Raw genomic sequence first — 15517 nt, 5'->3', positions numbered from 1 at the left:
AGCGGGGCAGAGGCGCCGCCGCACCCAGGGGCTCGCGGCCGCTCGCGCGCGATCGCCGCTCCTCCGCGGCGGACGGGGCCGGCAGCGGGCGGCCGAGGAACGCACGGACCGACGGACGCCGCTTCCCGCAGGGGACAGCGGGCGGAGCCGCCGCCGCCGCCCGGAGCAGAAGTTTGGCTGGAGCGGCCGCCGCCGAGAGAGGAAACTTTCCTCGGGGGGCCGGAGGCGGGGGCGGCGGGAAGGAGCCGCCGCTCGGCGGCTTCTCGCGGCGCGCTCGGGGGCTCCGGCGCGGCTTCCCCCCGGCGCGGGCCGGGCGGCGGCGGCCGGGATGTACCTGGCAGCGGTCTCGGCGGGGAGGAGGCGGCCGGGCGGAGACGGCGGCGGAGGTGGCGGCGGCTGGCACCTGGCGGCGGCGGGGTGGCTGCTGCCGCTGGCGCTGCTGCTGGGCCAGCCGGGGACGCGGGCGCTCGTCTGCCTGCCCTGCGACGAGTCCAAGTGCGAGGAGCCCAAGAGCTGCCCCGGCAGCATCGTGCTGGGCATCTGCGGCTGCTGCTTCATGTGCGCCCGGCAGCGCAACGAGAGCTGCGGGGGCGTCTACGGGCTGCACGGCGCCTGCGACCGGGGGCTGCGCTGTGTCATCCGCCCGCCGCTCAACGGGGACTCCATCACCGAGTACGAAGTGGGAGTCTGTGAAGGTGAGCAGCGGCCGGACCCTGCCCTCCGAGCGCCGCGTTCTCTCCCTCTCTCCTTCCTTCCCTCTTTCCAGCCCCCGTCCCAGGTGCGGTGCCCCGCACCGCCCCTCCGTGTTGCAGCCCGGAGTCCTGCAGCTGGCTCGGGACGGGGCGAGCACCTCCAGCCCCGCTCCCTGCCCCCTCCGTCGGTGCCCCGAGCGCGTTTCATAGGCGCGGGATCGGAGCGTTGCAGCGGAGCTGTTGTGTTTGCTTCGCGTGCTGTTGTGTTTTGCTGTGTGTGTTCTACGAGCCCCGGTTTACCGCGAGAGTGTCTTCAGAGCCGTTCCGCCGAGGAGGACAGTGTTTGAAAGTTTCACCCTTAGTGTTGATGGCTTGTATTAACGTCAGGCTCTTCAAACGTCATTCTCCGTTTAGTAGCTCGCTGCTTGTTAATAGTTCATGTCAAGCCAGCCAGCTGTTGGGACCCCGCTAGAATTTCTTGATAAGAGAGGGACCCGGGGACAGCTTGCCAGCCTGAGATCAGGGGAGGTCAGCGCTGCACACATGATGTCTGTTCCGGATTCCTCCTCCTTAAGGAAACACAAAGGCTGATCATCTGTTGTAAAGTTTTTCCTTCCTGTTCCTGTCACTTAATATGTGCCCTTCTGTCTGCCCACACACGCTCGCTGTGCGATAAGGCATGTCTGTGTCTCTCTCATCAGCAGCGAGCCCCGTGGCAGGACAGCTTGCAGCCACTGCAGCTGTATGCCCGCTGCTTATGAAGTGATGCACTCGTGCGAAGCACAAGAGATCTGCTCACAGCTCCTCTTCGAACGTTGAATCTATCAGGGTCTTTTAAGAGTTCGTTCATATGTGATTTCCCACAAATCTAAAGAGAAATATTTCAGTCCCTCTTGTCTTGCTTTGTCCCTTCCGCTTGCTTTTTCCCCCAGGGCGAGGGGAAAACATGGCGCTGTAAGGAGCTTACAAATAAGCGGTAGTTTGGAATATGTAGGAAATGTATGTGAGACTTTGAGTGTGAGCTTCGACAATTCTGGAAAGTAAGAGCGGGACTTGCTGCTCTCGACGGGTAGAGGGCAGTAGAAAGTCCAGAAAGCCGTTGGAAGCAGCGTCTGTCCAGAACCTGGCCTTTAAAATGATACACTGTTTTGGGAGGACTAAAACTGATCTTTCTTAGTGGGCAGCTGACCTTGCTTCTGGCACAGGTTTTTACTTGCAGCTCCGTTCCTCTCTCTTAGGGGTAAACTGCAGTCTGTGGCAAGCCAGGGTATCCTCTCTGTTGTTGCTTGTGTAGGAGCAGCTGCAGGCTTAAAAGCTCTGTTAAAGAATTAAAAATGCTTCTAAACTACCTTGAAGACCTTCATCAAGCCCATGAGATTAAATATATATTTTGCTGTAGTCCCTCTCTCTCGTTCTTTACTTATTTTTACTGTGTATTGGAAAAGTTGTTTTTGAATAGAAAAGTGCTTCAAAATACCTACCTAGTTTTGAATGGACTTATGGTTTTGAATGGTTTTAACTAAATGCTTGGCTTAAACTGCTCCCCTTTTGGTTGAAAGATCTGAAAGCCTCCAGTCTTTAAATGTCTCAATGTTCTAGCTCCCTTACTGTATCAGAGTATGGATGTCTCTGGCAGTTTAGGAGTATTTCATTCCTCTGAAGTGATGCAATCTGTACGTTGCTGTAGTTCAACTCATAACACGTCCCATCTACTGTTGAAAATAGTATGAAGCATTTGTTGGCAAGATTGCATTTCAATTAGTGTTGTGGTTAGAAACTAGTTCCAGCTGTCCCTGTAGGAATAGTTGGGGAGATAAGCTATCTATTTAATTTTCATTCTCTTAAATGAAAAGCAACTGAGTCGAACTGTCAGCCTAATAAATAGTACTGCAATATCTATTAGGGACTTGTCAGGAAACTGCCTCATTCTAAGCAACAAAAGCAGATTCATTGTTTCTTACGGTGTATATTTTGTATGAGTGGTGGCAGCAAAGAAAGAAAAACAACAGGACTTATTGTGCTGCCTCTGTTCTCTGAAATAAACTTGATTAGCTCTGTGTTTTTAACTGGTGTGATTGAAACCGTTGGGCAGTTTACCAACACTCATGAAATGGGCTGGGCTGGTTTACCTGATGCATCAATAGCACTAAGCAATGGTTTTCATTTATCTGCTAGCAGAATAAAGACTGCTTTTCTTTTAATGCTGTCTGTTGGGAGGGAAAGCCCTATGCTATGTACGTTCAAGGAGGGGGAAATGGAAGCGACTTACAGAACCGTGTGAATAGAAACTGATGTTTTTGTTCTTCCTGTCTCTAGCCTTCTCTTTCACTGCAATTTTTTACACTGAAATGACCCCTACTGGTTACAGTTATAAGCCTTTTTTTTTCTCAGTATTTTGGGTCTTGAATGGGATGCTTTGGCATAGCTCAAAGTACCAACACATAATTGGTTGAAAAACTCTAAGCTGTAATTACACCAGGTAAGAATACTTACCTATTAATTTGATATTAGTATTACATAAGAACATTTTAATAACTCAGCATAGGTGAGCTCTGTGATACCTGATGGAGAAGTTAATCTGTCATTAATGGCTGATGTTTTTGTTAAACTGGCACTTGTTGATTAACTCTGTTATTAAGTTCTTCTCTTCACACTTCTGAATACTGAGGAAGGTGCTCAGTCATATCACCACGTTAACTGTGCAGGTTTTAGTGCAGTTCTAAGGTTCAGTTTGGGGCATTATAGCAGTGTCAGTAGAAGTCTTTCCTGCAGTTATTATGCATTCCTGTAGTTGTGTTCTAGGTAAAGAGTAATTCTTATGTCAGCTTCTTCAGGCACGGATAAGTACTTCTGAAGGGTGACCTTGAGAGGCTTTGCACACCTCCAGCCTCTGTTGACTTTCCAGGAGAGCTGTTGGGTTGGTTTGTTGAGGTGTCAAGAGTACAGAGCTGGCTGAAAGCCAAACCTCTTGGCATCAAGAAACTGTGAGCTCTGAGCAGGGACCACTCTTGCCCTCTGTGTTTGAGGGAAGACCTGGAGCCACCTCCAAATTAGACAAGAGCTCTCCAGAAACATGTTGGCCTTGGCTTCTGTATTAGCCAGGCTCTGCAGTGCTTTGTCTTTCTAGGGTACAGGAAAGCCATGGGAAATGATCTGGTGTAGGAATTGGGTTACCCTGTGAAGGAATTTTTCATGATGCCTTTTCTTGTCTGTTTTTACACTTCTTCAGTTTCTGGTGCACTTGGATGAAGAGGCCTTCCTTGATTGCTCTGCTAAGCTATTCTAAAACATAACAGTAGCATGTGAAGTAACGCTGAAAATGAGCTGGAATTTTGTTTCACTTTTTAACTGTGTAATAAAAACATGACTAGTTTCAACAATACATTTGAAAGGAAAACTTAGCAGAACTGCTTGTTTTCCTGTGTACTTAAGTTCCTATAAGAATATACTTCAATATTAGCTATCCTTATACTTTTCTAAACAATCTTCAAACTTGGTATCACAGAATGGCCCGGGTTGGAAGGGACCTCAAGGAGCATAAATCTCCAATCCTCTGCCACAGGCAGGGCCACCAACCTCCCTATTTAATACTAGACCAGGCTACCCAGGACCCCATCCAATCCGGCCTTGAACACCTCCAGGGACAGGGCATCTACAACCTCTCTGGGCAGCCCTTTCAGCACCTCATCACTCTCATTGCTAGATAGGTTGCCCAGAACTACTGAAATTGTAATTTCTATACTCCTAGGCATGTTTGCTGTTCTAAGTACCATCCAGCTGATTCAAGAACACTCAATGTAACTTCTTGCGCAGTATTTAGTCAACTAAAATGTTGTTTGACTGACAGGTATACTTTACAATAATTACTCCATCAGTATTTTTCAAAAAATGCTTGCCTCTTCCCATCCTTTCTTTGCGCTACCCCCACAAGTATCCTTGATCTCAGTAAGTAAGTGTTTAGGGCATCATGCAGAAAGGACTATGTTTCTGTTTTAATGGATTAAATACTTTGTGGAAGTCACCTATTAAACGTCTCATGACTTGTATACTGCTTTCATTTGAGAATTCATTTAATCCACAGGGAACGTAAACATGGAAATGGTGAATTTAGAGTTTTGCCCAAGATGGTATGTCACAGATGTAATTCTGTAAGGCTATATAGAACATTTTAGCTCTTCAGTGTGTATGAATATAATTTGGAAAATGACTAATGCTGACATAGAAAGATTGTGTGTATAGAGAAACCAATATAAACTAAGATGTGAAGATAACTTTGTATAAAGGCTATCTAGATTAAATTCCACATAAGCATACAGATGATTAAAAGGTGGTCCCTGAGGGAATTATCTAAGCAGACTAGTTTTGCCATGTTTGGAGGATGCAAGCCTTCAAGTGTTAAGATGAATGGAAGAGGCAGTTCACACCTTTACCGGAGGCAATGTTCATTCAGTCTTCATCAGCTTTCACTGCTTGTGCTGCATACTTCTGAGTCTGCAAATCATGTTAAAGCCATATAGGTCATGAGAGTGTAGGTCTTACAGCCAGAAAGCGATCGGAACTGAGTATGTAGCTGGGGAACAAAAAGGACCCTGGCTTACAAGCGTGCTAGGATTCCCGTGCAGTGACTGACTTCTGGAATTTGTGGTTGCCTGCTTTGGTTGTGATATTCTCCTTGCAACAAAGTAAACCTAAGGGTTGTATGGTTGTGCTACAGTGTATACTGTCTCCCCTCTTCAGACTTTTTTTTTTGTGCGGTCTATTTCTCCTTCCAGAAAGGCTGTTCCTCAGTGTGGCTGAGGTTGGAGGAGACCTTTAGAAGAGCCCCCCACCACCCCACTCAGATCAGGACTGCTCAGAGCAGGCTGTCTAGGACCATGTCCCAGAAGCTTCTGAAGATGTCCATGGATAAAGGCTCCTGCTGTGTTCCAGTTTGTGCCTGTTGCTTCGTGTCCTGTCACTAGGCACCACTGGAAAGAGTCTGGCTTTGACCTCTTTGCACTCTGTTTATGGATTTCTGTACATCGATGAGATCCCCTCGAAGCCTTCTCCAGAGGAAGCAGTCCCAGCTTTTCTTTCACAAGTCTTATGAGGAGCGGCTGAGGGAGCTGGGATTGTTTAGTCTGGAGAAGAGGAGGCTCAGAGGAGACCTTATTGCACTCTACCACTTCCTGAAGGGGGGTTGTGGTGAGGAGGGGGTGGGCCTCTTCTCCCTGATAAATAACGACAGGACGAGAGGGAATGGCCAGAATTTGCGCCGGGGAAGATTTAGATTAGACCTGAGGAAGCATTTTTTTTCTCTGAAAGAGTGGTCAGGCACTGGAATGGCCTGCCTAGGGAGGTGGTTGAGGCACCATCCCTAGCGCTGTTCAAGAAGCGTTTAGATGTGGTGCTAAGGGATTTGATTTAGTAGTTGGGTAGGGATAGTGATAGGAGGATGGTTGGACTAGATGATCTTATAGGTCCTTTCCAACCTTATGAACTTATGAACTTCTTCACTGGAGAGATACTCCAGTCTTTTTATCATCTCAGTGGCCCTTCACTTGGATCTCTCCAGTGTGTTCATGTCTCTCTTGTGGTGGGCAGCCCAGACTATGTCAAGGCAGTCCAGGTGTGGCCTCACTAGTGCTGAGCAGAGGAGAAGGTTCATCTTCTATGACCTACTGCTGACTCTTCTCTAGTGCGGACCAGGACACCATCATCCCTAGCAGCAGGGGTATGCTGCTGGCTTGTGGTCAGCTTGGTGTCTGGATAATTATCCTGATGGTACATGTGCTAGCACAGAATGTGCTGCTTTGGTAGTGGGAAGAGCCAATCTTATGTCTATCTCTAAGTTGGTATTTAGAAAAGCCTTTTTGATGCTAACTCTAAATCCAGGAAATTTTTTGCAACTCTTGCAAAATATTCTTTGTTATTATCTGGGGGCAAAAGTGACAAAAGATTTGGAATATCAGCTTTCTTCTAATAGTGCAGGCTCTTCTGAATACAGCCAGCTTTGTCCATGGCACTATTCCAGAATTTATCATAGAGAACTTTTCTACTGTTGTCCATTCTGCTTCTGATGAGCTTTGTCAGCAAACTGCCCGTCAGCTGCTTCTTTGTGATGGAGTTACAACATATGGATGTACATGTTGGCTTCTGAATTATGTGGGCACAGTGTGCAACTTGATAATACACTGGAACATCAGCCTCTTTTGGAAAACAGACAGAAAAGCTTTGTCCCTTTCCTGTGGTTTTACCAGGTTTTAGGGTTTTTTGTTGTTTAGTTTTTAGTTTTCTGGAGCTGAAGGAAAAATCTGCTAGGACAGCTGAAACACTGCTGTCCATGCTCATTCTAATCAGCAGAGGCTCTTTCTGACAGATCAAGTCCTGGCATGCTGCATAATGTTTTCAGTCAACTATTTACAAACAGAATGTGGTGCTGGTCAGAAGATTAAAATAACTTATTTGCAAGTATCTTTCTTAGGTTCTTAAATGTCTAGGGGTCAGATCTCACACCTTGAGTTCTATTGTTTCGAGCCACCCTTTGGACAGAAGGTGTTGGAAATATAATTCAGTCTTGCTGGAAGAACCCAAATAGTGAAAATTTTGCAATTTTTTTTTCTTTTTGCATTCTTTAGTGTGAAATGACTACCTTGAAGCACGTGGAGGGCTGCTGTGGTGAAAATCAGTCACTTTATTGGCAATGTAATTGCTTGAGATACAAGTTCTAGTTTGAACAGGATGAAGCTGGAGCTCAGATTTAAGATAAGCCTTACATATGTGGTTTTCTTGAACTGAGTGGCACAGTATAGTTTCTCTAGCTTTAGCTAGAAGTTTTATCAGGAGCCTTATGAAGCCCTTTTGTGCTGACACACGTTCTGCAGGAAGATTTGATGTTGAATAGCAGACCCTTCTAAAAGTGGAAAAACTGCTTTATCATAAAACTGTTAACTGTGTCTCTTACCACAAAACATTCTGCCGGCTCTGGTCCCTGACTCATTTTTCATTGAAGGAATACGTTGTGAAATGGGAGAGGGTTTCCGTCAGTACATAAGCACAAATTCACTTCAAGGCTAGCCTTTCTCTCTGCTGCTTTTCAAGGTCTGGGGCTGGGTTTCAAGAATTCTTTCGTGGTGATTAGTCATTTCTATTGTTCAGCTCCTCCAAAACATGAATTTCCTTTCCATCATTCTCTTTTCCTGTTCAAAGTGAAGCCAAGCCTACTAGCAAGAAATATTTCCTTAAAAAAAAAGTTGTTAGAAAATCTGTAGAATGTTTTCTGAGTCTCATACCATCTTAATGAATACCACTTATTGTAAATACTTCTGTGAGTAACAGGGCAGTGGAGTGATGGAGGATCAGAGCTTGTGTCTGGTTTGTTAGAGAAGCTTTTGGCAAGTTCTCCCTCCCTTCCCATGGAACAGTCTCAGGAAGCAACTTCAAGTCACTTGAAATCCATTTTCTCTTCCCTTTCAAATGTGGGGTTTAAAGGGATTCTCTAAGATCTGATTTTAGACGTTTGTTTTCAGACTGGTGACTCTTTGATCTTTCCTTATATGTCTTAAGAGCATACCTGTCGTGCTTTAAAAAGATAGAAGTAGGTAACACGCTACAGTTAGACGTAACTGATGGGAGTTGACTCAGTATGTCTCCTTTCTCCCTCTGTACTTAAGCATTGTATCCACAATAATCCTTATGTATTTGTCTTCAATAGTTCTACGTTAATGACCATCCCAGTGTGTGGCTTGCAGTTTTGAGGTGATACAGTATCTCTGTAAAGCATGAGGGAGAATAGTGTATCGTTTGTTTGTTTGAAAAGCTGACCTTCAGTAGAGTCCAGACAAGAGGAGAAAGCGAAGAGAATAAAAGAGAAGATTTGTGGCAGGCAGAAGATATTGAATCTTGAAGGATGGAGGAGATGGAGAGCAAACATGAGCCAACAGTGTAGAGGATCTTTCCTTATATTTCTAATTGCAAAGTTCTGAGATCTTTCTCATGTGGGGACAATCTGTGCTGCTATATTGAGGTACTGTATAACTCAGAAATAAGGCTCCAAGTTGGTTTTTAGTGGTTGCATGCTTCTTGAAACAAATGTGTTAAACTGGATAGCGTATTCCAGTTGTGAGTCCTGTATCTGTACCACCCTCCCCAATTACTTATTGGATTTGTCTGATTACAGCTTCCAGTCCTAAAAAAAAAAAGTCACTGCATTTGTGCACACTTATTTGTGAGTAAATCTGTATTCTGCAAACAGCTGCTTCAATGTGGTGATGTGAGTGCCTGTATGTATGATTTATCATGGAAGAAGTTGTGGAATGCTGCTTACTTGAGGCATATTTCTTGGGTTGTTTCCCAGACTGGACCTGTTGTTTAAGGACCAACTCAACTTGTTAATGCTTTAATCCTCTTCCCTACTTTAGAAGCATGCTAAGACAGGACTTAGGAGTTCAGTAACAGCTGTACTTGGACTGTTTGTAGAAAGCAAATCATTATGTGAATGATGGAAGAAAATGAAAGAAGTTTGGAATTAATGTGATCCTTCCCCTTCCATGTCTTCCTTATGTTGTGAGTGCACAGTTGGAAGAATTCAAAAAGCATTATGTCCAAGGTTTACTCTGCTCTTGCTATCCAGAACTATTTTAATGCCTGAAAACAGAACTTGCCCAAATGAGTTGGAAGGAATGAAGAACTGTGTGTAGAAATAAATGATCTGAAAGGGTGACTTCTAAGCTATCGTTAGCAGTCTGCTTTGAGTCTTTGAACTGCTTCTAGGCATGAGTGTGAAAGACAGTTGAGTGGCTGCACAACAACAGTCTAGAGTGAACTCAGGGCTGCTAAAACGAGTGGTCTTTTCCTTTTCTTGCTCCTACCTGACCATGCCAGCACAATGAGGTGGTGGAAATTGCAGCTAAACATAAATCATTCTGGATGAAAAACAAACATTTAATTTTGGCCTGCTTTTCAGCTGGACTGTTTCTAAAAGCTCAAGAATGTTAAAACCTAAATATATTTGTATGTGTGTGTATGTTTCAGAAGTGACATAGTAGATATACGTACTGGGGATTCAGAGGCTCTTACTGTTTTATTTGGATTTTGTCAATCCTGCTTGTGACTTAAACCAAATGGAGACGTAAAGTATTCAGAAATGGTTATGTATTTACTTTTTTTTATATTATTCCCATTTCTGAGAAGAGTGCATGAGAAGAAAAACATAGTTGGTTAAACAGCATACAGGAAAATGTGTTCTACACTGCTTGTGAATTGTCCCAGGTTTCAGAATCATTAGTGTGTACAAATTTATTTTTTGGAATAGTCCACTGGACATAATGACTTTGGGAATAGTAAGAGTAAAGGTTAATGGTTCACAGGTGCTAGACTTTGCTCTGAGATGTGTTTTTGTATCAGCTGAAATACTGCTGCCTTGTGAAGGAGCAAGCATGGTGTGATGGACCAGCATGTAAGTGCATCAAACAGAGTATTAAATGCTTTTACATCAAGTAACTAAAGCTTTAAATCAAAGTTAAACACTGGATTTGGGCGTTCTAGGTCATGCAAATGCTTTCTTATGATTATGAGACTTATTCAAAAGAATTTTACTCTGCCTACACTGATGTGACTTATGAGGATTTATTCTAACTGATAATCAAGAGATCATTTAACAAAACCTTTAACTTCTGTTCTTAGAAGTACAAAATCAACTAGGGAAAGGAGTCTTATCCTTGCATAGATTTACTAGACTACAATAAGCATTTTTTTTCTCACACATTTGCTACTGAATTGATGGAAATAAAGTTTCTGAACTGACATGTATGAAAAGCAGTCTGCTGAGTGATGTTACTCCTGTATGGCTGTGACTTTCCAGTATTCACTTGCAGTAATGAAAAATACCTTGGTATTATACCATGAGTAGTTAGGTCAGATGTTGCCTGCTAATACTCTGCAGGGATTTCTCTTCTATCCTTTTAAAGACTATTGAGCTCATTTTTGAGGGGTGTGGTATTGAAGACTTAAGTACACCTAGTACTGGGCCGAGCACTCTGTGTGTATACTTTTCTTCTCCCATCTGAAAATCCATGAGTTGGCAGATATCAACATCTATAATGGAAATCAGATAATACTGTGGATAGTTCCAGGGTTTCTGGTACATCTGCATCAAAATGGTCATTTGTGAGTAGGGGATTGCTCTATTTTTCATTCCGGGTGAATCCCTTCTCATGTGAGGCAAGCAGCTTCTATTCTCTGAAGAACTCATTGTTGAAATTCTATAGGGCAAAAATTCACAAGTGCCATGAACTGGATTGTTCAAAAAGTGAATAGTGTGCCATTATCGTAGTCTGTATGCCCCATCTATCTGCACTGAACTGATTTCCAGAGCCTAGTAGGAGAGAGCAGCTCAGGGAGCTGAGCATTAGTGGCCCAGCAGTCATTAGTACAGGTGGCTGTGCCCTTGTGCAGTCTGGGCTCCTGATCTACAAACCAGCAGAGGATGAGATCCTGTGCATCAGAAAGAGGGAACAATTCAGCAAACAAATGGAGCAATTCTGTTTCTTAAGACCATTAAACAGTCTGATTTGGATCATGATGCAGTCTGATCACAGAAATTGGCACACTGAATTTTGAAGCATAGCCATTGCTCCTTTTGTTCTTGTTACGTAGGTTACTGCTGTGATTTGTAACATACAAATTGTCCAAGCTGTGTTCCGGCTTCTCAAAAACAGGATATATTATTGTTCTCAAAACTCCCAGTGTTTTGGTGTGTTTTTTTTTTTTCATTTCCCTGGGCCTCATAATCATGCAAGCATCCCAAAAAGTACTGAATTGGCATCTTTCCTTGAAAGAATTTCGGTAGTTTCTCTTCGTGAACTTCTGTGCTTCCTTTGACTTTTATTGATACACTTGCTCTGTGATATGATTGGTCAACTTATTAACTTACTTCCTGGAATTAATGACTATTATTCCGTAGCTATTTTTATGGAATAAAACAACCATGAGATTCCCATGGATGCTCTCTTCTTCGTGTCTAAAAATGACTTGGTTGTTTATTTGGTGCTTTTTGTCAGTAAGGTGTTGGGCTGACTTGTAACAGAAAATAAGTAGCTGGTTGTAGAGGGAGAAACGTAATTGTTTGAATCTGCTGTGATGCTCACTCTAGGTCATCTACTGTACTTAGCCTTAACTGGTTTAAAAAAAAAAAAAATCCTCTTTGCAGTTTCCAGGTATTTGTTGTGTAGAGATGTGGGATTTTTTTTGTTGTTGTTGTTGTCGCTTTTTGTTTTTGTTTTTCTCCAGGCACACCTTTTAACCAATATTCTGCATGTCTCTTGTGTGGAAAGTATTTACACATCAGCTTCATTCTGTGTATTTGCTATCAATTTTTAGGCTGCAGTTTGGTGTCAGACTGCTGAATGACAAAACAGTTCATGTTTAGCTGCAGTCTGCTGTGCTGAAGGGCAGCTTCTGATGCTCTCTCTAAGATTATGGTTGGACTGGATCATCTTGTTGGTCGTCTTCAACTTTGGTGATTCTATGATTCTATAAGTTGTAGCTTACAGGGTATCTCAACTAAGAATTGTTTAATAGGAATCTATTAATCCCACAAGTCATAGTTCTACTGACAGGAAGAAATGAAGAAAGGTGTAGGGAGGGGACGTGTGTCAGCTGAGGACATATGTTCCTACTGAACAATGCATAAGTGTAGATCTGATAAGAATGAATGCTTCCCTCTCTGTCAGCAGTGCCTGGGTTAGCAGGTTTGGTTGATAGCATGGCTAGTGCTCAGTGCCTGGTCCAGAAGCAGCTGCTGCACTCTGAAGTCAGCTGAGTGCCCAGCCTGGTCAGCAGGCCTGCTAGCTTGGCTGAGGGGCTTGAGCATGCCTGGGTCCCTGCTTTCCATGTGCTCCTGGGGTCAAGGTCTGGTGTGATGTGTTCTGCACAGAAACATGGAAGCACAGCCATCTGATGTCAAAGCACCTGCTGCCATGCACCTTGTTCACTTAGGCAGTGCTGTGTTAGCCCCTTCTTTCATTAAAATGGAGTGCTCTGCAGAGGTTCTCTTGTCAGTATGGATAAGTTATTTTGTCATTTACTTCTCCAAAGTAACTCTGTTTCAACATGAAAAGCTCTACATCTTGCAACCAGGGAATGTTTGTCAACTGTAGACTTCAATCCCTATCTTATTTTTAAACAAACCTGAGCAACAGTAATACTTTGTAGCTGGAAGATATTTTAACTGTTTTTTTTTTTTTTGATGTGTTTTTTAGCAGAATCCCTGTTGGTATATAAATCTGGGGTGAACTACTAGAAACTGCAAAGTGAAAGCTGCTGTTGAATGTAGACTGAAGTGAAGATTGAAAGTAATTTTAGAATCACAGAATCCTTTGAGTTGGGAGATACCTCTGAAGGTCATGTAGTACAACTCTCCTGCAATGAACAGGGTCACCACAGCTAGATCAGGTTGTCCAGGGCCTGATCCAGCCTTGCCTTGAAAGTCTCCAGGGATGGGGCATCCACCACATTACTGGGCAACCTGTTCCAGTGTCTCACCACCCTCTCTGTAAAATATTTTTCTCCTTATATCTACCCTCTTTGAACTTGAAAAAGTTTTCCCTTGTTCTGTCTGAACAGACTGTGATAAAGAATCTGTCCCCTTCTTTCCTGTAGCTTCTCTTTAGAATACTGAAAAGCCACTGTCAGGTCACCTTGCCTCTGTATTGGTAGTGAGGGTTGCATCAGCCCAAGTGCAAGACCTTGAATTTAGATTTGCTGAACCTCATGAGGTTCACTTGTTCCCACAGCCTGTCTAGGTCCCTCTGGATGGCACGGTGGCCCTCTGGTGTTGACTGCGCCCCACAGCTTGGTGTCATCAGCAAACCTGCTGAGGGTGCACTCGATCATACTGTCATTGTACTTGATGAATGTATTAAAGAGTATTTGCCCTGGTGCTGACCACTTGGGGATGCCAGTCATCAACGATCTCCATTCAGACACAGAGCCACTGACCACCACTCTCTGGACCTGGTCCTTCTTCATCCATCAGACAGTCCACTCGTCAAATCCGTGTCTTTCTTTTTTGAGAGAAAGATGTTGTGGGGTAATTTGTCAAAGGCCTCACTGCAGTCAGGATAGATTACATCAGTGGCTCTTCTCTTCCAGTTACACCATCAAACCACATAGTTGGTCAAAAAGGATTTGCCCTTGGTGAAGCCATGCTGGTTCTCCCATATAACTTCCCTGCCATCCATGTACCTTAGCATAGATTCCAGGAGTACCTGCTCCATGATATTTCCTGGCACAGAGGTGAAACTGACAGGTCGGTGGTTCCTGAGATTATTCTTTTCACCCTTTTTAAAAATGGGTGTGATGTTTCCTTTTTTCCAGTCACCAGGGAATTCACGTGATTGCTATGACTTTTCAAATATCATTGAGAGTGGCTTGGTGACTACATCAGCTAATTCCGTCAGAACTCTGGAATGTATCTGATTTATAACTATTTTATCTTACTGTATTTGGTAGACTGGACAGGTTGAAAAGTGTTCTAGTATGCAACAGCTAAAAATATCTCATGCTGAGAAGTATATGTGTTGCTTAAGTTTTTTAGTCTGTTGGAAATTGCTCTATGTGTCATTGATCCAAGGAAGCTGAGATTTAGAACTTGCAGTCTTTGCAAAATTTTGGATAAACTGAACTTTTCTGTTTTTTGTTTTGGATGAGGGAAAATATTCTCATTGCATGAAACCAGGGAAGTAATGTACAGTTACACAATAGAAACATGAGAATTAACAGATATACTGCGAACAGAGAGATTCTGGGGATCCTCTGATGGACAGCAATGACAGGTTGAGCCAGCAGTGTTACTTTAAGTGATTCTAGCCCTGCAGCACTTTCCTTTTCATTTGACTGCAAGGAGCATAATGTGCTTGAGCAATTCTCCTGGAATGATAATGCCTATTTAGGGGTGCTGGGAAACTTGCTTTTGGTCACATTACAAAATCAAATACCTGGCATCTAAGAAGTCATCTCTTTGGAGTGAATTCTATGCAATGCATTTTTAAAATGTGTTTAATTATGCTCTCTTTCTAACTTAATTTTAACTTCTCTAACTGCTGTGGTTTCTCTCCAACCTTCTCACTTCCATGATAAATATAACTTCAAGTTATCTGTATAAGTTATTCTGTATAGAATAGCATTCATTTGTACTACAGCTATGCTTTTTCCCCAAGATATGATAGTTTTTCATAAAGATTAAAGTAATCAATGCCAGTAACTGGGGTAAAATGGGCAGTAGAACAGCTGTGGTACATAATATTTTGCAAGTCTCAGTGTTTAGATTAATTCATTTTTCTGGAGTCTATTTTGTTAAGCTCAGTGTTAAATTTGAAATAAATTGTACCCAACCTCAGAGCAGCTGAATTAATAACTAAAATCAATAATGAGTTTCTCTACTTGTTTATTTTAGATGAAAACTGGGATGATGATCAGCTCCTTGGATTTGAGCCATGCAACGAAAACCTTATAACAGGTTGTAACATAATCAATGGGAAATGTGAATGTGACACTATTCGGACCTGTAATAATCCATTCGAATTTCCAAGTCGGGATACTTGCCTGTCAGCCTTGAAAAGGATTGAAGGTAAGCAGTCATCATCATTAATTCTGAGTTAACTGTGCTATGTGTTTGACTGAAAGCTGGGATCAGGTTAATATTCTTTTTTTAGGATGACTTTGGTGGTTTCAGTTGCCTGTGACTTTCTGCTTTTCAGAAGGCAATTATTTGCTTTAAGGAAGGAGACAACTTAGTTATCTTGGCCTTCCGAATGCTTAAATTTAAGAATGAAGAAACTAATTAT

General features: G+C 43.2%; 1 protein-coding gene across 1 annotated transcript in view; it reads left to right on the top strand.

Annotated features, from left to right (window-relative positions):
- Positions 1 to 239: 239 nt before the first annotated feature.
- Positions 240 to 15517, top strand: part of CRIM1 (cysteine rich transmembrane BMP regulator 1) — a 159449-nt gene continuing 144171 nt past the window's right edge. The window contains exons 1-2 of the mRNA XM_065729300.1: positions 240 to 695; positions 15127 to 15300. Of these exons, the coding sequence (XP_065585372.1) occupies positions 329 to 695; positions 15127 to 15300 (541 nt within the window). The 5' untranslated portion in view covers positions 240 to 328. The remainder of the gene's footprint in view (positions 696 to 15126; positions 15301 to 15517) is intronic.

Source organism: Cyrtonyx montezumae, unplaced genomic scaffold (assembly GCF_038088225.1).
Source record: "Cyrtonyx montezumae isolate F1298 unplaced genomic scaffold, pur_monq_1.0 scaffold_0, whole genome shotgun sequence".
NCBI classification, from domain to species: domain Eukaryota; kingdom Metazoa; phylum Chordata; class Aves; order Galliformes; family Odontophoridae; genus Cyrtonyx; species Cyrtonyx montezumae.
The sequence above is the reverse complement of the archived record's forward strand: the minus strand, read 5'-3'. Positions and strand labels throughout refer to the sequence as shown.